Source organism: Bombina bombina, chromosome 4 (assembly GCF_027579735.1).
Source record: "Bombina bombina isolate aBomBom1 chromosome 4, aBomBom1.pri, whole genome shotgun sequence".
Classification (NCBI taxonomy): Eukaryota; Metazoa; Chordata; class Amphibia; order Anura; family Bombinatoridae; genus Bombina; species Bombina bombina.
In genome coordinates, this window is record NC_069502.1 from 822,624,264 (window position 1) to 822,648,625 (window position 24,362).

The following is a 24,362-nucleotide window of genomic DNA, read 5'->3' on the forward strand; positions in this document are numbered from 1 at the left end:
CCTGAGGTAGGAGGGCAGCTGCTGCACGATGGGCTGCAATAGAGATTCCAACCAGCCTGACATACTCTCAAAAAGAGATCCTATCCCAGATATAATGGGTCTTCCTTTCACCTCCTCCAAGGACTTATGTACCTTGGGGAGGTGATGGAAGATAGGTATAACTGGTGTTTTTACGTGTAAATAATCAAAGGTATTTTGGTCAATGATACCCCCATGCAGTCCATCGTCCAGTAACTCCAGGAATTGTAATTTAAAGGCATTAGTGGGATCACCAGAGAGAGGTAAGTATACTTCTGGATCTTTTATCTGTCTTTCAGCTTCCTTTATATAGTCTACTTTATTTAATACCACAATGCTGCCTCCCTTATCGGCAGATCTAATGACTATGTCATCTCTTTTGGTTAAAGATTCAATGGCTAATTTTTGGCCTCTTGTCAAATTAGGGGTGGTCGCATTGTGGCATTTAGAAAGGGAAATCAAATCCTCCTCTACTCTCCTATGGAAAGCTTCCAGAAATGGACCTCTGTCCCTAGTAGGATAGAATATAGATTTTGGTTTGAAACCTGTGTGTTCCATTTTCAGAAATTCATTCTGAATATTTGATTCATAGTTAAGTTCTTGGAGGGAAAAATAGTCACATGCCTCCTTGAAATCTACTATGTTAATAATATGCTCTATGTGGCCTTTATCCCTCCAAACATCATGATCTCCAATAGTAACAGGAGATTCCTCTGGGGGTGTCTTACCCCAGAAGAATTTCTTGAGTGTGAGATCCCTAATTAAGCGATTTACATCAGTTATTGTTTCAAAAAGGTTGAACGTTGTACTAGGGACAAAGTTCAAACCCAGACTCAATACTGAGGTTTCATCTTCTGTTAGTGTGGAATTAGAAAGATTAATTATTTTTAAATGCGATATTTGTTGTAACGTCCCCTGCCTCTTCGTCCTCTTTGACCTCTTCCTGTGTTTTTTCCTCTTTCTCCTCCCCCCTCTGTTTCCATCCCTACCTGTCCTAAAGGGCCCTGAGCTGTTTGCGTGCTATTTTTAAGACATGATTTAATCTGTGCTTCCGATACTGGAATGTCACTCCTATCTACATTGAGGAATTCCCTACGTCTACTATCAGTACTTTCATTGTTCCTGTCTCTTTGGCTCGCATTTCTAGTAATTCTAGGTTCTGTTCTAGACTGCTGTGAGTCTGTTTTATTACGAGTTAGTTTGCTATTCTGTGTTGGTTTTGGCATTGTTTCTTCCTCATCTGAAGGTTCACTAGAACCACTCCTACCTGAGTGTATAGTCACATTTTTTGAGTCAATATTTTTATCGTTTTTTTCTGTTTATTTCATTGTGCGCACGAATAGGGGCTCTGATATCACACCGAGTACCTTACATTCATTTAATCCCCAGTATCAATTTTTAACGTATCATTTTTTATCAATATATCAAATTGTTTTATTATCATTACAACTCAATTTATTCTATTTTTATATTTATATCTATAATTATTTTTATCTTTCAAAATTAATCACCATTTTTTTGTAGATATCCCAACGATCTGGTATCTGACCGATACATACTTTCAACGAGTTAGTTTCAGTCAGCAGCCCAGACCCAGAACAAATCAGCTTTGGTTTTAGTATATTGCATGAATTTCTTCTTTTTTTGATTTATGCTTTTAAACAAACAAATAAACTTTGACTTTTAAGCATTAGGACTCAGCACATCAGCGCTGCTTTCAAAAAATAAGTGATTGCAGCCAGTGTTAACTGTGTTCAACATTTCCAAATTGAACAAGATTATAAATCCTCAAACAGGACATCTGTTCATTTGCCATGCAAAATCATTTTTTAGATAAATAGTGATCTATCCTTTTTGGGTCCTACAGCGCTTGTTCTATTCCTTCCTATACTATATATATATATATATATATATATATATATATCTGGCCCTATATGTATCTAAAATAAATGTTTCACCCACGGGCTGCATCCCTGCATTTGCACGTGCGTCTTCACAGCTCATTAGAATATGCAATTTAACTGTGTACACTATTGTACACTTATACATTTTCATAGTCTCTGCTGCTGCCACTTCTCAACTGGGTATTTATCACTAATAATAATAATAATTAGCTGGTTCTGTCTTTAGTGCTGTGACTTGCTGGCAGAGTACAACGTCCCTTTAAAATTATCCACATAGAAATATATATTACAAAGCTGTTTCTCTGCTGGTCTTTCACATGTATTATAGAAGGTTTAAGTACAATGCCCCTTTAACTCACAATATACAGACAGGACATACAGATGAGCAGATCATATAGTGCTGTGGGATTTATTTTATGCTCCTACAAAGTGCTACTGATGTATCTGCAGCTGATCAGATGACAACAGTAATGATTATACTCTGGCAGATATAAATGACAGCAGCTGTATAGGGCTTGGGTGTCATGTGATCAGGATAACTAAACACTAGGCAGTGAGTATCAGGCTATATTGTGACACTCAGTGTGTGAGTGAGGTGACACCCTGACTGGTGATATAATGTACAGCACTTATAGACAATAAGCTATAAAACCAGGTCACACACGTGCACTTACCTTCACTGTCACACACGTGCACTTACATTCACTGTCACACACATGCACTTACCTTCACTGTCACACACGTGCACTTACCTTCACTGTCACACACGTGCACTTACCTTCATTGTCACGGTCACACAATTCCTGCATTGGAGCTTCCAGCTGACACATTACACTCAGATCTTCTGTTTTAACATCTACATCAGTATTAATGTCATCTGTCAGAACATTTATTGCAGACAATATTTAATTTCACCCCAAAAGCAACTAATGTTTAACACAGTAATGGGTACTTAATTGCCATACACTTAAAGGGACAGTCTACTTTAAAAGTGTTATTGTTTAAAAAGATAGACAATGCCTTTATTACCCATTCTACAGTTTTGCATAACCAACACTGTTATATTAATACACTTTTTACCTCTGTGATCCCCTTGTATGTAAGCCAATGTAGATGGACCCCTTATCTCAGTTTATTTCACAATCTTGCATTTGAGCCAATTAGTGCTGTTCCTGCATAATTATTATCATTCTACACAGGAGTGAGCACAATGTTATCTATATGACACACAAATGAAATAGCACTATATGGCTGTAAAAGTCATCGAGATAAGAGGTGGCCTGCTTGGGCTTAGAAACAGGTAAACTGAGGTTATAAAGCATATTAATATAACAATCGCTTAGATTACAAGTTTTGCGTTCCGGTTTTAACGCTGAAAAAATGGCCATTTCAGTGTTAAAACTCGGAACGCAGCCATCACGAGTCTTGTCGGTATAGCTGTACCGCAAGCATTTTAGCGTGTAACGCAACGTCAGTTCCGCACTCACAAAAATTATGTTTTTGCATGCGATTTCCATAGCACTGCCATTTCAAGTTGCACGGTGAGGCTAAAATGCTTGCATTCCAGTCTTTACCGACATAATCCATTCCGCAATCTGAGACCAGTAGTTATGAGTTTTGCACAACAAAACTGTTACACAAAACTCATAACTAAAGTGTTACAAAGTAACTAAAGTGTTATATTAACCCCTATTCCACCGCACTCCCGCATCAAACACTAAATTAAACGTATTAACCCCTAATCTGCCGCTCCCGACATCGCCACCACTAATAAAATGTATTAACCCCTATTCCGCCGCCACTATAATAAAGTTATTAACCCTATGCCCCCGCACCCCAACATCGCCCACACTATAATAACAATATTAGCCCTATACAGCCGCTCCCCGACATCGCCGCCACTAAATAAAGTTATTAACCCCTAAACATCTGGCCTCCCAAATCACAGCCACTAAATAAACCTATTAAACCTATTAACCACTAAACCGCCAGGCCCTCACATCGCAATGCCCTACAAAAGACCCTTTTAATGGCTATTGGTAGTTTATTGTAGGCTAGGGTTTTTATTTTGAAGGGGCTTTTTTATTTTTATATGGCTATTAGAATAGGTGTAATTGTTTTTATTTTGGATAATTTCGTTTCGGCTAGATTACGATTTTTGGGTTATGAGTGGCTCGGTACTAACTTGCAAGTTATTTCCACCACTCACCTCCCTATAGCGCTGCTATTACAGGTTTGCGAAAACCTGGCGTTAGCAGGCAATATGTCAGCGTTGAGCTCCATACCGCACCCAAATACCAGCGCTGCTTTGAGCTGGTTTTACGTGCTCGTGCACAATTTCCCCATAGACATCAATGGGGAGAGCCGGCTAAAAAAAAGCTTAACACCTGCAATAAAGGAGCGTAAAGCTCCGTAACGCAGCCCCATTGATTCCTATGATGAAAATTATGTTTACACCTAACACCCTAACATAAACCCTGAGTCTAAACACCCCTAATCTGCTGCCCCCGACAACTACATTACACTTATTAACCCCTAATCTGCCGTCCCTAACATCGTCGCCACCTACATTACACTTATCTTCCGCCCCCAATGTCGTCGTCGCCACCTACCTACACTTATTAACCCCTAATCTGCCGCCCCCAACGTCGCTGCCAGTATACTTAAGTTATTAACCCCTAAACCTAACCCTAAGTCTAACCCTAACACCCACTAACTTTAATATAATTAAAATAAATCTAAATAAAAATTACAATTAATACCTAAATAATTCATATTTAAAACCAAATACTTACCTATAAAATAAACCCTAAGCTAGCTACAATATAACTAATAGTTACATTGTAGCTATCTTAGGTTTTATTTTTATTTTACAGGCAAGTTTGTATTTATTTTAACAAGGTAGAAGGTAGAATAGTTAGTAAATAGTTATTAACTATTTACTAACTACCTAGTAAAAATAAATACAAATTTACTTGTAAAATAAAACCTAACCTGTCTTACACTAACACCTAACCTTACACAACAATTAAATAAATTACATTAATTAAATACAATTAACTAAATTACAACAACCCCCCCCCCACTAAATTACACAAAATAAAAAGGAAATGATCAAATATTTAAACTAATTACACCTAATCTAATAGCCCTATCAAAATAAAAAAGCCCCCCCAAAAAAAAAAAAAAACACTAGCCTAAACTAAACTGCCAATAGCCCTTAAAAGGGCCTTTTGCGGGGCATTGCCCCAAAGAAATCAGCTCTTTTACCTGTAAAAAAAATACAAACAACCCCCAACAGTAAAACCCTCCACCCACACAACCAACCCCCCCCCAAATAAAATCCTATCTAAAAAACCTAAGCTCCCCATTGCCCTGAAAAGGGCATTTGGATGGGCATTGCCCTTAAAAGGTCATTTAGCTCTTTTTCAGCCCAAACCCTAAGCTAAAAATAAAACCCACCCAATAAACCCTTAATAAAACCTAACACTAACCCCCGAAGATCCACTTAATGTTTTTGAAGACCGGTCATCCATCCTCAACGAAGCCGGGAGAAGTCTTCATCCAAGCGGCAAGAAGTCCTCAACGAAGCCGGGAGAAGTCTTCATCCAAGCGGCAAGAAGTGGTCCTCCAGACGGGCAGAAGTCTTCATCCAGACGGCATCTTTTATCTTCATCCTTCCGACGCGGAGCGGCTCCATCTTCAAGACATCCGGCGCGGAGATTCCTCTTCTTTCGATGGTTCTTGAACAATGTATTTTCCTTTAAATGACGTCATCCGAGGTGGCGTCCCTTGAATTTTGATTGGCTGAATTCCAATCAGCCAATAGAATTGAAGCTCAAATTGAAGCTCAATTTTTTTCAACTTTAATTCCGATTGGCTGATAGAATTCTATCAGCCAATCGGAATTCAAGGGACGCCATCTTGGATGACGTCATTTAAAGGAATATTCATTGTTCAAGAACCATTGAAAGAAGAGGATGCTCCAGGCCAGATGTCTTGAAGATTGAGTCGCTCCGTGTCGGAAGGATGAAGATAGAAGATGCCGTCTGGATGAAGACTTCTGCCCGTCTGGAGGACCACTTCATGCCGCTTGGATGAAGAATTCTCCCGGCATCGTTGAGGATGGATGCCAGGTCTTCAAAAACTGTAAGTGGATCTTCAGGGGTTAGTGTTAGGTTTTATTAAGGGTTTATTGGGTGGGTTTTATTATTAGCTTAGGGTTTGAGCTGAAAAAAAGCTAAATGCCCTTTAAAGGGCAATGCTCATCTAAATGCCCTTTTCAGGGCAATGGGGAGCTTAGGTTTTTAAGATAGGATTTTATTTGGGGTGGTTGGTTGTGTGGGTGGTGGGTTTTACTGTTGGGGGGGTTGTTTGTATTTTTTTTTTACAGGTAAAAGAGCCGATTTATTTGGGGCAATGCCCCGCAAAAGGCCCTTTTAACGGCTATTGGCAGTTTAGTTTAGGCTAGGTTTTTTTTTATTTTGGGGGGGCTTTTTTATTTTGATAGGGCTATTAGATTAGTTGTAATTAGTTTAAATATTTGATCATTTCTTTTTTATTTTGTGTAATTTAGTGGGGTTTTTTTTTTTGTAATTTAGTTAATTGTGTTTAATTAATGTAATTTATTTAATTGTAGTGTAAGGTTAGGTGTTAGTGTAAGACAGGTTAGGTTTTATTTAACAGGTAAATTTGTATTTATTTTTACTAGGTAGTTAGTAAATAGTTAATAACTATTTACTAACTAATCAACCTAGTTAAAATAAATACAAACTTACCTGTGAAATTAAAATAAAACCTAAGATAACTACAATGTAACTATCAGTTATATTGTAGCTAGCTTAGGTTTTATTTTACAGGTAAGTATTTAGTTTTAAATAGGAATTATTTAGGTATTAATTGTAATTTTTATTTAGATTTATTTTAATTATGTTAAAGTTAGTGGGTGTTAGGGTTAGACTTAGGCTTAGGTTTAGGGGTTAATAACTTTATTATAGTGGCGGCGATTTTGGGGGCAGCAGATTAGGGGTTAATAACAGTAATGTAGGTTGCGGCGATGTTAGGGATGGAAGATTAGGGGTTAATAATATTTAACTAGTGGTTGCGATGCGGTAGTATGGCGGTTTAGGGGTTAATATGTTTATTATAGTGGTGGCGATGTCGGGAGCGGCAGATTAGGGGTTAATAATTTTATTTTAGTGTTTGCAATGCGGGAGGGCCTCGGTTTAGGGGTTAATAGATAGTTTATGGGTGTTAGTGTACTTTTTTGCACTTTAGTTATGAGTTTTATGTTACGGCTTTGTAAAGTAAAACTCGTAACTACTGACTTTCAGTTTACGGTACGGATCTTGACGGTATAGGCTGTACCGCTCACTTGTGGCCGGACAGGCAAACTCGTAATACCGACGCTATGGAAGTCCCATTAAAAAAGGACTTTTTGTAAACTGCGGTAGTTACGTTGTGTTATGGCCAAAAAAGTGTGCGGTACAGATATATCTGCAAGACTCGTAATACCAGCAGTATCATAACGCAAAACTCATAATCTAGCCGATAGTTATTTTTTCGTAATTTAGTGTTTTTTTATTTTTTGTAATTTAGTATTTTTTTATTTTTTGTACTTTAGTATTTTCTATTTTTTGTAATTGTAGATTTAATTTTTTTTAGTAGTGTTAGGTTTTTTTAATGGGTAATTTAGTTTATTTAATTTTGTAGTTATTTTAATTTTAGTATAATAGTAATGTTAGTTTAATATATAGTTTAAACTTAGTTTTTTTTTTTTATTTCACAGGTTTTAAGATAGGGATAGGGATATTGAAATTTTAATATAAAGTTAGGTGGTTGTTAGGTTTAGGGGTTAATAGTTTAATTTAGTTTTTTGCGATGTGGGGGCTATCGGTTTAGGGGTTAATAGGTTTATTTAGTGTCGGTGATGTGGGAGCCCAGAGGTTTAGGGGTTAATAACTTTATTTAGTGGCGGCGATGTTGAGTGGCGGAATATGGGTTAATAACTTTATTATAGAGTGGGCGATGTTGGGGTGCAGGGGAATAGGGGTTAATAACTATTATAGTTGTGGCGATGTCGGGGAGCGGAGGAATAGGGGTTAATAACTTAAGTTAGGTGGCGGCAATGTCAGGAGAAGCAGATTAGTGGTGTTTAGACGTGGGGTTTATATTATGGTGTTAGGTTTAAACTTAACTTTTTATCCCCCATAGACATTATTTGGGTTGCGTTACGGCGATCGCCATTCCTCGCTCTCCCCATTGATGTATATCGGGAAAGCGTGCACAAGCACGTATTCTCAGCCCTTGAATTTTGTGCGGTATGGAGCTCATCGCAACCATATCGCACGCACAAGGTGGCTTTTTAAAAACTTGTAATGGCAGCGATATGGAGGGTGAAAAAATGCAACTTTTGTTGCGTTCGTTTCGCACCCTCTATAGAGCAAAATCTTGTAATCTAGGTGAATGTTAGTTATGCAAAGCTGGGGAATGGGTAGTAAAGGCGTAATTTTATTAGATTTGTAAATTCAGATGTAACTTAAAATATTTAAAATATATTGCAAATTTGCAGGTACGAGTATGAAGCATAAACACCCAAAACATATTTCAAAACTTAAAGGAATATTCCAGCCAAAATTAGAATCCACATGGGTGCATTTCAGTTTTGAATAGAAGCAGTTTTTAATATACATGCATTAGCAAAATTGCTTCTAATAAAAGCTATAGCTGTTTCAAAAGTGTATTTAAGTATGCACCGTGCACCAGCATTTTAAACACAGCACTTGCTCAGAGAGCCTAAAGGTGCTTTTATTATATGGTAATGACTCAATTTGTTAATTGCTTACATGATAGAAGCCCCGCAGGCGTTCTGAGCAACTGCAGTATTTAAAATGCTGGTGCACTGACAAAATCCAGATATGCTTCACATGCACGTGTAGAGAAAAATGTTAACACTAAAACAGTGATAACTTTTATTATAAGCATTTTTGCCAATACATTTATATTGCAAATATGTTTTTATTCAAAGATGTAATTCAACTATGTGTATTTAAATTTTGACCGGAATGTCCCTTTAAATTTACATATAATAGTCTGTAGATTAAATAATGTTCCACTACTGTCATCGTATTAAAAGAATATTTACCGTATATTGCAAAGTACCAGATGCCAATTTATTCCTATATTTAATCTTTATTAATGGCCTAAATGTCTGAGTTCACAATAAAGAGTTTTAAGAATACCATTTAATGAACTAGAAGAGGGATAGAGAGTGCACATGAGTGTATCATTTACATGAAGCAGAGCGTGAAGACAAAAAAGGTAAGAGAGGGCATGTGTGTGTGTATCATTTACATGAAGCAGAGGATGAGAGAGAAGGGAAGAGAGGGCATGTGTGTGTATCATTTACATGAAGCAGAGGATGAGAGAGAAGGGAAGAGAGGGCATGTATGTGTATCATTTACATGAAGCAGAGGGTGAGAGAGAAGGGAAGAGAGGGCATGTGTGTGTATCATTTACCTGAAGCAGAGGGTGAGAGAGAAGGGAAGAGAGGGCATGTGTGTGTATCATTTACATGAAGCAGAGGGTGAGAGAGAAGGAAGAGAGGGCATGTGTGTGTATCATTTACATGAAGCAGAGGGTGAGAGAGAAGGGAAGAGAGGGCATGTGTGTGTATCATTTACCTGAAGCAGAGGGTGAGAGAGAAGGGAAGAGAGGGCATGTGTGTGTATCATTTACATGAAGCAGAGGGTGAGAGAGAAGGAAGAGAGGGCATGTGTGTGTATCATTTACATGAAGCAGAGGGTGAAGACAAAAAAGGTAAGGGAGGGCATTTGTGTGTACCATTCACATGAAGCAGAGGGTGAGAGAGAAGGGAAGAGAGGGCATGTGTGTGTATTATTTACATGAAGCAGAGGGTGAGAGAGAAGGGAAGAGAGGGCATGTGTGTGTATTATTTACATGAAGCAGAGGGTGAGAGAGAAGGGAAGAGAGGGCATGTGTGTGTACCATTCACATGAAGCAGAGGGTGAGAGAGAAGGGAAGAGAGGGCATGTGTGTGTGTCATTTACATGAAGCAGAGGGTGAGAGAGAAGAGAAGAGAGGGCATGTGTGTGTACCATTTACATAAAGCAGAGGGTGAGAGAGAAGGGAAGAGAGGGCATGTGTGTATCATTTACATGAAGCAGAGGGTGAGAGAGAAGGGAAGAGAGGGCATGTGTGTGTACCATTAACATGAAGCAGAGGATGAGAGAGAATGGAAGAGAGGGCATGTGTGTGGGTACCATTTACATGAAGCAAAGGGTGAGAGAGAAGAGAAGAGAGGGCATGTGTGTGTACCATTTACATGAAGCAGAGGGTGAGAGAGAAGGGAAGAGAGGGCATGTGTGTGTACCATTCACATGAAGCAGAGGGTGAGAGAGAAGGGAAGAGAGGGCATGTGTGTGTGTCATTTACATGAAGCAGAGGGTGAGAGAGAAGAGAAGAGAGGGCATGTGTGTGTACCATTTACATAAAGCAGAGGGTGAGAGAGAAGGGAAGAGAGGGCATGTGTGTATCATTTACATGAAGCAGAGGGTGAGAGAGAAGGGAAGAGAGGGCATGTGTGTGTACCATTTACATGAAGCAGAGGATGAGAGAGAATGGAAGAGAGGGCATGTGTGTGGGTACCATTTACATGAAGCAAAGGGTGAGAGAGAAGAGAAGAGAGGGCATGTGTGTGTACCATTTACATGAAGCAGAGGGTGAGAGAGAAGGGAAGAGAGGGCATGTGTGTGTACAATTCACATGAAGCAGAGGGTGAGAGAGAATGGAAGAGAGGGCATGTGTGTGTATCATTCACATGAAGCAGAGGGTGAGAGAGAATGGAAGAGAGGGCATGTGTGTGTATCATTCACATGAAGCAGAGGGTGAGAGAGAAGGTAAGAGAGGGCATGTGTGTGTGTACCATTCACATGAAGCAGAGGGTGAGAGAGAAGGTAAGAGAGGGCATGTGTGTGTATCATTTACATGAAGCAGAGGGTGGGAGAGAAGGGAAGAGAGGGCATGTGTGTGTATCATTTACATGAAGCAGAGGGTGAGAGAGAAGGGAAGAGAGGGCATGTGTGTGTATCATTTACATGAAGCAGAGGGTGAGAGAGAAGGTAAGAGAGGGCATGTGTGTGTATCATTTACATGAAGAAGAGGGTGAGAGAGAAGGTAAGAGAGGGCATGTGTGTGTGTATCATTTACATGAAGAAGAGGGTGAGAGAGAAGGTAAGAGAGGGCATGTGTGTGTGTGTATCATTTACATGAAGCAGAGGGTGAGAGAGAAGGGAAGAGAGGGCATCTGTGTGTGTATGATTTACATGAAGCAGAGGGTGAGAGAGAGAATGGAAGAGAGGGCATGTGTGTGGGTACCATTTACATGAAGCAAAGGGTGAGAGAGAAGAGAAGAGAGGGCATGTGTGTGTACCATTTACATGAAGCAAAGGGTGAGAGAGAAGAGAAGAGAGGGCATGTGTGTGTATCATTTACATGAATCAGAGGGTGAGATTGAAGAGAATAGAGGGCATGTGTGTGTACCATTTACATGAAGCAGAGGGTGAGAGAGAAGGGAAGAGAGGGCATGTGTGTGTATCATTTACATGAAGCAGAGGATGAGAGAGAAGGAAGAGAGGGCATGTGTGTGTATCATTTACATGAAGCAGAGGGTGAGAGAGAAGAAAGGGCATGTGTGTGTACCATTTACATGAAGCAGAGGGTGAGAGAGAAAGGAAGAGAGGGCATGTTTGTGCATCATTTACATGAAGCATAGTGTGAAGAAAAAAAAAAAAGGTAAGGGAGGGCATTCATGTGTACCATTCACATGAAGCAGAAGGTGAGAGAGAAGGGAAGAGAGGGCATGTGTGTGCATCATTTACATGAAGCAGAGGGTGAGAGAGAAGGGAAGAGAGGGCATGTGTGTGTGTATCATTTACATGAAGCAGAGGGTGAGAGAGAAGGGAAGAGAGGGCATATGTGTGTATTATTTACATGAAGCAGAGGGTGAGAGAGAAGGGAAGAGAGGGCATGTGTGTGTAGCATTTACATGAAGCAGAGGGTGAGAGAGAAGGGAAGAGAGGGCAAGTACTGACAGAGAGATCTGTCACGCGGCTCCATCCTGGTGGGACACTCCGGCAGACCCGGCTTGACCCTTTGGCGGGTCAACTTCAGTTTTTAGAAACTATTTTCTGAGACAGGTTTCCTAGCATCAGCTATGGTGTACTGTAATTAAGTTTTAGTGATAAGCATTCCCATTGTTTAATCACCTCCAGAGTCAGACTGCTAGGTGATATTTAAATTGTTTATCTGCTTAAGTAATGTAATTCTATTGTATCATGAAAAAGGGCGTCTTCCCTCTATCTAATGTACAATACTGCCAACCCCCCATCTGGTCTCAAACCTGCATAAATACTGGGCATATAGCCCTCAATAAAGTGCATTCTGTTTTTACCTTCAATGTGGAGCCTGGACTCATGTTTGAGGGGGGAATTAGCTGGGGTGTGTATTGCTGATCCCATATTCAGGACATCTTTCATCTGGTATTAACTCTTGATATCTGATGATACCATAACATGTATCATTTTACATGAAGCAGGAGGATAAGAGAGAAGGGAAGAGAGAGAGTGTGTGTGTGTGTGTGTGTGTACCATTTACATGAAGCAGAGGATAAGAGAGAAGGGAAGAGAGGGCATGCGTGTGTATCATTTACATGAAGCAGAAAGTAAGAGAGAAGGGAAGAGAGGGCGTGTGTGTGTACCATTTACATGAAGCAGAGGATAAGAGAGAAGGGAAGAGAGGGCATGCATGTGTATCATTTACATAAAGCAGAGGATGAGAGAGAAGGGAAGAGAGGGCATGTGTGTGTATCATTTACATAAAGCAGAAGATGAGAGAGAAGGAAGAGAGGGCAAGTGTGTGTATCATTTACATGAAGCAGAGGATGAGAGAGAAGGAAGAGAGGGCATGTGTGTGTATCATTTACATGAAGCAGAGGGTGAGAGAGAAGGGAAGAGAGGGCATATGTGTGTATCATTTACCTGAAGCAGAGGGTGAAAGAGAAGGGAAGAGAGGGCATGTGTGTGTACCATTTACATGAAGCAGAGGGTGAGAGAGAAGGGAAGAGAGGGCATGTGTGTGTACCATTTACATGAAGCAGAGGGTGAGAGAGAAGGGAAGAGAGGGCATGTATGTGTGTATTATTTACATGAAGCAGAGGGTGAGAGAGAAGGGAAAAGAGGGCGTGTGTGTATCATTTACATGAAGCAGAGGATGAGAGAGAAGGTAAGAGAGGGCATGAGTGTGTATCATTTACATGAAGCAGAGGGTGAGAGAGAAGGGAAGAGAGGGCATGTGTGTGTATCATTTACATGAAGCAGAGGATGAGAGAGAAGGGAAGAGAGTGCATGTGTGTGTATCATTTACATGAAGCAGAGGATGAGAGAGAAGGAAGAGAGGGCATGTTTGTGTATCAGTTACATGAAGCAGAGGATAAGAGAGAAGGGAAGAGAGAGCATGTGTGTGTGTGTGTGTACCATTTACATGAAGCAGACGGTGAGAGAGAAGGGAAGAGGGTGTGTGTGTGTATCATTTAGAAGAAGCAGAGGATAAGAGAGAAGGGAAGAGAGGGCATGTGTGTGTATCATTTACATGAAGCAGAGGGTGAGAGAGAGAAGGGAAGAGAGGGCATGTGTGTGTACCATTTACATGAAGCAGAGGGTGAGAGAGAAGGGAAGAGAGGGCATGAGTGTGTACCATTTACATGAAGCAGAGGATGAGAGAGAAGGGAAGAGAGGGCATGTGTGTGTATCATTTACATGAAGCAGAGGATGAGAGAGAAGGAAGAGAGGGCATGTTTGTGTATCATTTACATGAAGCAGAGGATAAGAGAGAAGGGAAGAGAGAGCATGTGTGTGTGCATCATTTTACATGAAGCAGAGGATAAGAGAGAAGGGAAGAGAGGGTATGTGTGTGTATCATTTACATGAAGCAGAGGGTGAGAAAGAAGGAAGAGAGGGCATGTGTGTGTATCATTTACATGAAGCGGAGGGTGAGAGAGAAGGGAAGAGAGGGCATGTGTGTGTGTATCATTTACATGAAGCAGAGGATAAGAGAGAAGGGAAGAGAGGGCATGTGTGTGTATCATTTACATGAAGCAGAGGGTAAGAGAGAAGGGAAGAGAGGGCATGTGTGTGTCATTCACATGAAGCAGAGGGTGAGAGAGGAGAAGAAGGGAAGAGAGGGCATGTGTGTGTATCATTTACATGAAGCAGAGGGTGAGAGAGAAGGGAAGAGAGGGCATGTGTGTGTACCATTTACATGAAGCAGAGGATGAGAGAGAAGGGAAGAGAGGGCATGTGTGTGTATCATTTACATGAAGCAGAGGGTAAGAGAGAAGGGAAGAGAGGGCATGTGTGTGTATCATTTTACATGAAGCAGAGGGTAAGAGAGAAGGGAAGAGAGGGCATGTGTGTGTATCATTTACATGAAGCAGAAGATGAGAGAGAAGGAAGAGAGGGCATGTTTGTGTATCATTTACATGAAGCAGAGGATAAGAGAGAAGAGAAGAGAGAGTATGTGTGTGTATCATTTACATGAAGCAGACGGTGAGAGAGAAGGGAAGAGAGGGCATGTGTGTGTATCATTTACATGAAGCAGAGGGTGAGAGAGAAGGGAAGAGAGGGCATGAGTGTGTATCATTTACATGAAGCAGAGGGTAAGAGAGAAGGGAAGAGAGGGCATGAGTGTGTGTCATTTACATGAAGCAGAGGGTGAGAGAGAAGGGACGAGAGGGCATGTGTGTGTGTATCATTTACATAAAGCAGAGGGTGAGAGAGAAGGAAGAGAGAGCATGTGTGTGTATCATTTACATGAAGCAGAGGGCGAGAGAGAAGGGAAGAGAGGGCAAGTGTGTGTGTATTATTTATATGAAGCAGAGGGTGAGAGAGAAGGGAAGAGAGGGCAGTGTGTGTATCATTTACATGAAGCAGAGGGTAAGAGAGAAGGGAAGAGAGGGCATGTGTGTGAACCATTTACATGAAGCAGAGGGTGAGAGAGAAGGGAAGAGAGGGCATGTGTGTGTGTGTATCATTTACATGAAGCAGAGGGTGAGAGAGAAGGGAAGAGAGGGCATGTGTGTGTGTGTCATTTACATGAAGCAGAGGGTGAGAGAGAAGGGAAGAGAGGGCATGTGTGTGTATCATTTTACATGAAGCAGAGGGTAAGAGAGAAGGGAAGAGAGGGCATGTGTGTGTATCATTTACATGAAGCAGAGGGTAAGAGAGAAGGGAAGAGAGGGCATGTGTGTGTATCATTTACATGAAGCAGAGGGTGAGAGAGAAGGGAAGAGAGGGCATGTGTGTATGTCATTTACATGAAGCAGAGGGTGAGAGAGAAGGGAAGAGAGGGCATGTGTGTGTATCATTTACATGAAGCAGAGGATGAGAGAGAAGGAAGAGAGGGCATGTGTGTGTATCATTTACATGAAGCAGAGGATGAGAGAGAAGGAAGAGAGGGCATGTGTGTATATCATTTACATGAAGCAGAGGGTGAGAGAGAAGGGAAGAGAGGGCGTGTGTGTGTACCATTTACATGAAGCAGAGGGTGAGAGAGAAGTGACGAGAGGGCATGTGTGTGTGTGTGTGTGTGTGTGTATCATTTTACATGAAGCAGAGGGTAAGAGAGAAGGGAAGAGAGGGCATGTGTGTGTATCATTTACATGAAGCAGAGGGTGAGAGAGAAGGAAGAGAGGGCATGTGTGTGTATCATTTTACATGAAGCAGAGGGTAAGAGAGAAGGGAAGAGAGGGCGTGTGTGTATATCATTTACATGAAGCAGAGGGTGAGAGAGAAGGAAGAGAGGGCGTGTGTGTATTATTTACATGAAGCAGAGGATGAGAGAGAAGGGAAGAGAGGGCGTGTGTGTGTACCATTTACATGAAGCAGAGGGTGAGAGAGAAGTGACGAGAGGGCATGTGTGTGTATCATTTACATGAAGCAGAGGGTGAGAGAGAAGGAAGAGAGGGCATGTGTGTGTATCATTTTACATGAAGCAGAGGGTAAGAGAGAAGGGAAGAGAGGGCGTGTGTGTATATCATTTACATGAAGCAGAGGGTGAGAGAGAAGGAAGAGAGGGCATGTGTGTGTACCATTTACATGAAGCAGAGGATGAGAGAGAAGGGAAGAGAGGGCATGTGTGTGTGTATTATTTACATGAAGCGGAGGGTGAGAGAGAAGGGAAGAGAGGGCATGTGTGTGTACCATTTACATGAAGCAGAGGATGAAAGAGAAGGAAGAGAGGGTATGTGTGTGTATCATTTACATGAAGCAGAGGGTGAGAGAGAAAGAAGAGAGGGCATGTGTGTGTGTATCATTTACATGAAGCAGAGGATGAGAGAGAAGGAAGAAAGGGCATGTGTGTGTATCATTTACGTGAAGCAGAGGGTGAGAGAGAAGGAAGAAAGGGCATGTGTGTGTATCATTTACATGAAGCAGAGGGTGAGAGAGAATGGAAGAGAGGGCATGTGTGTGTGTGTGTGTGTGTATGATTTACATGAAGCAGAGGGTGAGAGAGAAGGGAAGAGAGGGCATGTGTGTGTATCATTTACATGAAGCAAAGAGTGAAAGATAAGGGAAGAGAGGGCATGTGTGTGTGTATCATTTACATGAAGCAGAGGGTGAGAGAGAAGGGAAGAGAGAGCATGTGTGTGCTATTCACATGAAGCAGAGGGTGAGAGAGAAGAGAGGGCATGTGTGTGTACCATTTACATGAAGCAGAGGGTGAGAGAGAAGGGAAGAGAGGGCATGTGTGTGTGCAATTTACATGAAGCAGAGGATGAGAGAGAAAGAAGAGAGGGCATGTGTATGTACCATTTACATGAAGCAGAAGGTGAGAGAGAAGGGAAGAGAGGGTGTGTGTGCCACTTATATAACGCACATGGTAAGAGAGAAGGGAGGAAAGGGCATGTGTGAGTACGATTTACATGAATCAGAGGGTGAGAATGAAGAGAATCGAGGCCAGGTGTATGTATTATTCCCACGAAGCAGAGGGTGAGACAGAGGGCATGAGTGTGTATCATTTACATGAAGCAGAGGGTGAGAGAGAAGGAAGAGAGGGCATGTGTGTGTGTATCATTTACATGAAGCAGAGGGTGAGAGAGAAGGAAGAAAGGGCATGTGTGTGTATCATTTACATGAAGCAGAGGGTGAGAGAGAAGAGAAGAGAGGGTGTGTGTGTGTATCATTTACATGAATCAGAGGGTGAGAGAGAAGGAAGAGAGGGCATGTGTGTGTGTATCATTTACATGAAGCAGAGGGTGAGAGAGAATGGAAGAGAGGGCATGTGTGTGTGTGTGTATCATTTACATGAAGCAGAGGGTGAGAGAGAAGGGAAGAGAGGGCATGTGTGTGTGTGTGTATCATTTACATGAAGCAAAGAGTGAAAGATAAGGGAAGAGAGGGCATGTGTGTGTGTATCATTTACATGAATCAGAGGGTGAGAGAGAAGGGAAGAGAGAGCATGTGTGTGCTATTCACATGAAGCAGAGGGTGAGAGAGAAGAGAGGGCATGTGTGTGTACCATTTACATGAAGCAGAGGGTGAGAGAGAAGGGAAGAGAGGGCATGTGTGTGTATAATTTACATGAAGCAGAGGATGAGAGAGAAAGAAGAGAGGGCATGTGTATGTACCATTTACATGAAGCAGAAGGTGAGAGAGAAGGGAAGAGAGGGTGTGTGTGCCACTTATATAACGCACATGGTAAGAGAGAAGGGAGGAAAGGGCATGTGTGAGTACGATTTACATGAATCAGAGGGTGAAAATGAAGAGAATCGAGGCCAGGTGTATGTATTATTCCCACGAAGCAGAGGGTGAGACAGAGGGCATGAGTGTGTATCATTTACATGAAGCAGAGGGTGAGAGAGAAGGGAAGAGAGGGCATGTGTGTGTGTACCATTTACATGAAGCAGAGGATGAGAGAGAAGGAAGAGAAGGCGAGTGTGTGTACTATTTACATGAAGCAGAGGGTGAGAGAGAAGGAAGAGAGGGCATGTGTGTGTGTGAGGGTGAGAGAGAAGAGAGGGCATGTGTGTGTACCATTTACATGAAGCAGAGGGTGAGAGAGAAGGGAAGAGAGGGCATGTGTGTGTATAATTTACATGAAGCAGAGGGTGAGAGAGAAAGAAGAGAGGGGCATGTGTATGTACCATTTACATGAAGCAGAAGGTGAGAGAGAAGGGAAGAGAGGGTGTGTGTGCCACTTATATAACGCACATGGTAAGAGAGAAGGGAGGAAAGGGCATGTGTGAGTACGATTTACATGAATCAGAGGGTGAGAATGAAGAGAATCGAGGCCAGGTTTATGTATTAATCCCACGAAGCAGAGGGTGAGACAGAGGGCATGAGTGTGTATCATTTACATGAAGCAGAGGGTGAGAGAGAAGGGAAGAGAGGGCATGTGTGTGTGTATCATTTACATGAAGCCGAGGGTGAGAGAGAAGGAAGAGAGGCGATGTGTGTGTACTATTTACATGAAGCAGAGGGTGAGAGAGAAGGAAGAGAGGGCATGTGTGTGTGTGAGGGTGAGAGAGAAGAAAAGACCAGCCCCTCCATTACATATGCAGCGTCACCCGCAAAAGCCGGCGATGCCGGTTTTTGCACAGCTTTGGTATCCTATATACAGCGCCGCATATAAATGCGGCACGTATATTTCACCCATTGGACGTAGATTTTTCACCCATAGACTAACATATAAAACCCGCGCAATTCGGTATCCAATATCCAGCGCAAGGCCTTACGTGGCGAAAATGGAGAAATCTTACTCCATTTTCACCGTCGCCATAAAATGCAGCCGTAGCAGGCCTTGTGCTGAGTATGGGAGCACCGTAACTCCCTAAAATGCCTTGAAAAAAAAAAAAACTAACACCTAACGCATGCGCAATGTCTATCTACCTGTCAACTGCAATCCCCCACCGCAATACCTAATAAAGTGTATTAACCCCTAAACCGCCGCTCCCGGGCCCCGCCGCACATAAATAAAGTGTTTAACCCCTAAACCGCCGCTCCCGATCAGCCAATTCTATTGGCTCATCCAATCAGCCAATCGGATTGAACTTCAATCCGATTGGCTGATTAAATCAACCAATCAGATTTTTCATACCTTATTTCCGATTGGCTGATAGAATCCTATCAGCCAATTGGAATTTGAGGGACGCCATCGTGGATGACGTCATTTAAAGGAATATTCATTCGTCGTTAGTCCGTCGGCCTAGAAGGAAGTTCCGCGCCGGAGGTCTTCAAGATGGAGCCGCCCCTCGCCGGATGGATGAAGATAGAAGATAACGCTTGGATGAAGACGTCTGCCGGTCCGGATGTCCTCTTCTGCCCGGATAGGATGAAGACCTCTGCTGGTCTGGATGTCCTCTTCTGCCCCATCGGATGAAGACTTCGGCCCGGCTGGGTGAAAACGGCTCAAGATAGGGTGATCTTCAATGGGTAGTGTTAGTTTTTTTTAAGGGGGGATCGGGTGGGTTTTAGAGTAGGGGTGTGTGGGTGGTGGGTTGTAATGTTGGGGGGGGGATTGTTCTTTTTTTTTACAGGTAAAAGAGCAGATTACTTTGGGGCAATGCCCCGCAAAAGGCCCTTTTAAGGGCTGATAAAAGAGCCGATTACTTTGGGGCAATGCCCCGCAAAAGGCCCTTTCAAGGACTATTTGTAATTTAGTTTAGGATAGGGAATTTTATTATTTTGGGGGGCTTTTTTATTTTATTAGGGGGCTTAGATTAGGTGTAATTAGTTTAAACTTCTTGTAATATTTTTTTATTTTTTGTAATTTAGTGGGGGGGGTTTTGTACTATAGTTTAGTTTATTTAATTGTATTTTATTTTAGATAATTGTAGTTATTTTATTTAAATTAATTTATTGATAGTGTAGTGTTAGGTGTATTTGTAACTTAGGTTAGGATTTATTTTACAGGTAATTTTGTAATTATTTTAACTAGGTAGCTATTAAATAGATATTAACTATTTAATAGCTATTGTACCTAGTTAAAATAAATACAAAGTTGCCTGTAAAATAAATATAAACCCTAAAATAGCTACAATGTAATTATTAATTATATTGTAGCTATCTTAGGGTTTATTTTATAGGTATTTATTTAGTTTTAAATAGGAATAATTTAGTTAATAATATTAATACTATTTAGATTTATTTAAATAATAATTAAGTTAGGGGGGTGTTAGGGTTAGACTTAGGTTTAGGGGGTAATACATTTAATGTAGGTGGCGGCGGTGTAGGGGGGGGTCAGATTAGATGTTAATATATTTAATGTAGGTGGCGGTGGTGTAGGGGGGTCAGATTAGAGGTTAATATATTTAATGTAGGTGGCGGCGGTGTAGGGGGGTCAGATTAGGGGTTAATAAATTTAATGTAGGTGGCGGCGGGGTCCGGGAGCGGCGGTTTAGGGGTTAATACATATAATGAAGACGGCAGTGGGCTCTGGAAGCGACGGTTTAGGGGTTAATACTAGGATAGGTTTATTGCGGTGTGGGCTATGGCAGTTTAGGGGTTAATAATTAGGCTTAGAATAAAAACTACATTTAAACACCAAAAAACTCTGAGCCATCTCCGTGGAGATGTTGCCTGTGCAACGGCAAAGAGAATGACTGGGGAAGGCGGAGCCTAGGAGGGATCATGTGACCAGCTTTGCTGGGCTCTTTGCCATTTCCTGTTGGGGAAGAGAATATTCCACAAGTAAGGATGACGCCGTGGACCGGACACACCTATGTTGGAGAAAGAGGGCGTGTGTGTATCATTTACATGAAGCAGAGGGTAAGAGAGAAGGGAAGAGAGGGCATGTGTGTGAACCATTTACATGAAGCAGAGGGTGAGAGAGAAGGGAAGAGAGGGCATGTGTGTGTATCATTTACATGAAGCAGAGGGTGAGAGATAAGGGAAGAGAGGGCATGTGTGTGTATCATTTTACATGAAGCAGAGGGTAAGAGAGAAGGGAAGAGAGGGCGTGTGTGTGTATCATTTACATGAAGCAGAGAGTGAGAGAGAAGGGAAGAGAGGGCATGTGTGTGTATCATTTTACATGAAGCAGAGGGTAAGAGAGAAGGGAAGAGAGGGCATGTGTGTGTATCATTTTACATGAAGCAGAGGGTAAGAGAGAAGGGAAGAGAGGGCATGTGTCTGTATCATTTTACATGAAGCAGAGGGTAAGAGAGAAGGGAAGAGAGGGCATGTGTGTGTACTATTTACATGAAGCAGAGGGTGAGAGAGAAGGGAAGAGAGGGCATGTGTGTGTATCATTTACATGAAGCAGAGGATGAGAGAGAAGGAAGAGAGGGCATGTGTGTGTATCATTTACATGAAGCAGAGGGTGAGAGAGAAGGGAAGAGAGGGCATGTGTGTGTGTATCATTTACATGAAGCAGAGGGTGAGAGAGAAGGAAGAGAGGGCATGTGTGTGTGTATCATTTACATGAAGCAGAGGGTGAGAGAGAAGGGAAGAGAGGGCGTGTGCGTGTACCATTTACATGAAGCAGAGGGTGAGAGAGAAGTGACGAGAGGGCATGTGTGTGTGTATCATTTACATGAAGCAGAGGGTGAGAGAGAAGGAAGAGAGGGCATGTGTGTGTGTATCATTTACATGAAGCAGAGGGTGAAAGAGAAGGAAGAGAGGGCATGTGTGTGTATCATTTACATGAAGCAGAGGGTGAGAGAGAAGGAAGAGAGGGCATGTGTGTGTGTATCATTTACATGAAGCAGAGGGTGAGAGAGAAGGAAGAGAGGGCATGTGTGTGTATCATTTACATGAAGCAGAGGGTGAGAGAGAAGGTAAGAGAGGGCATGAGTGTGTATCATTTACATGAAGCAGAGGGTAAGAGAGAAGGAAGAGAGGGCATGTTTGTGTATCATTTACATGAAGCAGAGGATGAGAGAGAAGGAAGAGAGGGCAGGTGTGTGTATCATTTACATGAAGCAGAGGGTAAGAGAGAAGGAAGAGAGGGCATGTTTGTGTATCATTTTACATGAAGCAGAGGATAAGAGAGAGAGGGAAGAGAGTGCATGTGTGTGTATCATTTACATGAAGCAGAGGGTGAGAGAGAAGGAAGAGAGGGCATGTGTGTGTGTATCATTTACATGAAGCAGAGGGTGAGAGAGAAGGAAGAGAGGGCATGTGTGTGTACCATTTACATGAAGCAGAGGGTGAGAGAGAGGGAAGAGAGGGCATGTGTGTGTATCATTTACATGAAGCAGAGGGTGAGAGAGAAGGGAAGAGAGGGCATGTGTGTGTATCATTTACATGAAGCAGAGGGTGAGAGAGAAGGAAGAGAGGGCATGTGTGTGTACCATTTACATGAAGCAGAGGGTGAGAGAGAAGTGACGAGAGGGCATGAGTGTGTATCATTTACATGAAGCGGAGGGTGAGAGAGAAGGGAAGAGAGGGCATGTGTGTGTATCATTTTACATGAAGCAGAGGATAAGAGAGAAGGGAAGAGAGGGCATGTGTGTGTATCATTTTACATGAAGCAGAGGATAAGAGAGAAGGTAAGAGAGGGCATGTGTGTGTATCATTTACATGAAGCAGAGGGTGAGAGAGAAGGAAGAGAGTTCATGTGTGTGTACCATTTACATGAAGCAGAGGATGAGAGAGAAGGTAAGAGAGGGCATGAGTGTGTATCATTTACATGAAGCAGAGGGTAAGAGAGAAGGAAGAGAGGCGATGTGTGTGTATTATTTACATGAAGCAGAGGGTGAGAGAGAAGGGAAGAGAGGGCATGTGTGTGTATTATTTACATGAAGCAGAGGGTGAGAGAGAAGGGAAGAGAGGGCATGTGTGTGTATCATTTACATGAAGCAGAGGGTGAGAGAGAAGGGAAGAGAGGGCATGTGTGTGTATTATTTACATGAAGCAGAGGGTGAGAGAGAAGGGAAGAGAGGGCATGTGTGTGTATCATTTACATGAAGCAGAGGGTAAGAGAGAAGGAAGAGAGGGCATGTGTGTGTATCATTTACATGAAGCAGAGGGTGAGAGAGAAGGGAAGAGAGGGCATGTGTGTGTATCATTTACATGAAGCAGAGGGTAAGAGAGAAGGAAGAGAGGGCATGTGTGTGTATCATTTACATGAAGCAGAGGGTGAGAGAGAAGGGAAGAGAGGGCATGTGTGTGTATCATTTACATGAAGCAGAGGGTAAGAGAGAAGGAAGAGAGGGCATGAGTGTGTATCATTTACATGAAGCAGAGGATGAGAGAGAAGGGAAGAGAGGGCATGTGTGTGTATCATTTACATGAAGCAGAGGATGAGAGAGAAGGGAAGAGAGGGCATGTGTGTGTATCATTTACATGAAGCAGAGGATGAGAGAGAAGGAAGAGAGGGCATGTGTGTGTATCATTTACATGAAGCAGAGGATGAGAGAGAAGGAAGAGAGGGCATGCGTGTATATCATTTACATGAAGCAGAGGGTGAGAGAGAAGGGAAGAGAGGGTGTGTGTGTGTACTATTTACATGAATCAGAGGGTGAGAGAGAAGGAAGAGAGGGCATGTGTGTGTATCATTTACATGAAGCAGAGGGTGAGAGAGAATGGAAGAGAGGGCGTGTGTGTGTATCATTTACATGAAGCAGAGGGTGAGAGAGAAGGGAAGAGAGGGTATGTGTGTGTATCATTTTACATGAAGCAGAGGGTGAGAGAGAAGGAAGAGAGGGCATGTGTGTGTATCATTTACATGAAGCAAAGAGTGAAAGATAAGGGAAGAGAGAGCATGTGTGTGCTATTCACATGAAGCAGAGGGTGAGAGAGAAGAGAGGGCATGTGTGTGTACCATTTACATGAAGCAGAGGGTGAGAGAGAAGGGAAGAGAGGGCATGTGTGTGTATAATTTACATGAAGCAGAGGATGAGAGAGAAAGAAGAGGGGGCATGTGTATGTACCATTTACATGAAGCAGAAGGTGAGAGAGAAGGGAAGAGAGGGTGTGTGTGCCACTTATATAACGCACATGGTAAGAGAGAAGGGAGGAAAGGGCATGTGTGAGTACGATTTACATGAATCAGAGGGTGAGAATGAAGAGAATCGAGGCCAGGTTTATGTATTATTCCCACGAAGCAGAGGGTCTATTTACATGAAGCAGAGGGTGAGAGAGAAGGAAGAGAGGGCATGTGTGTGTGTGAGGGTGAGAGAGAAGAAAAGACCAGCCCCTCCATTACATATGCAGCGTCACCCGCAAAAGCCGGCGATGCCGGTTTTTGCACAGCTTTGGTATCCTATATACAGCGCCGCATATAAATGCGGCACGTATATTTCACCCATTGGACGTAGTTTTTTCACCCATAGACTAACATATAAAACCCGCGCAATTCGGTATCCAATATCCAGCGCAAGGCCTTACGTGGCGAAAATGGAGAAATCTTACTCCATTTTCA

The 24,362-nt window shown here is 42.2% G+C and overlaps 1 protein-coding gene across 1 annotated transcript in view; it reads right to left on the minus strand.

Annotated features, from left to right (window-relative positions):
* Positions 1-24,362, minus strand: part of LOC128657125 (gastrula zinc finger protein XlCGF26.1-like) — a 155,453-nt gene that overhangs the window by 104,611 nt on the left and 26,480 nt on the right. Inside the window, exon 7 of the mRNA XM_053711372.1 lies at positions 2,701-2,799. Coding sequence (XP_053567347.1) covers positions 2,701-2,799 — 99 coding nt within the window. The remainder of the gene's footprint in view (positions 1-2,700; positions 2,800-24,362) is intronic.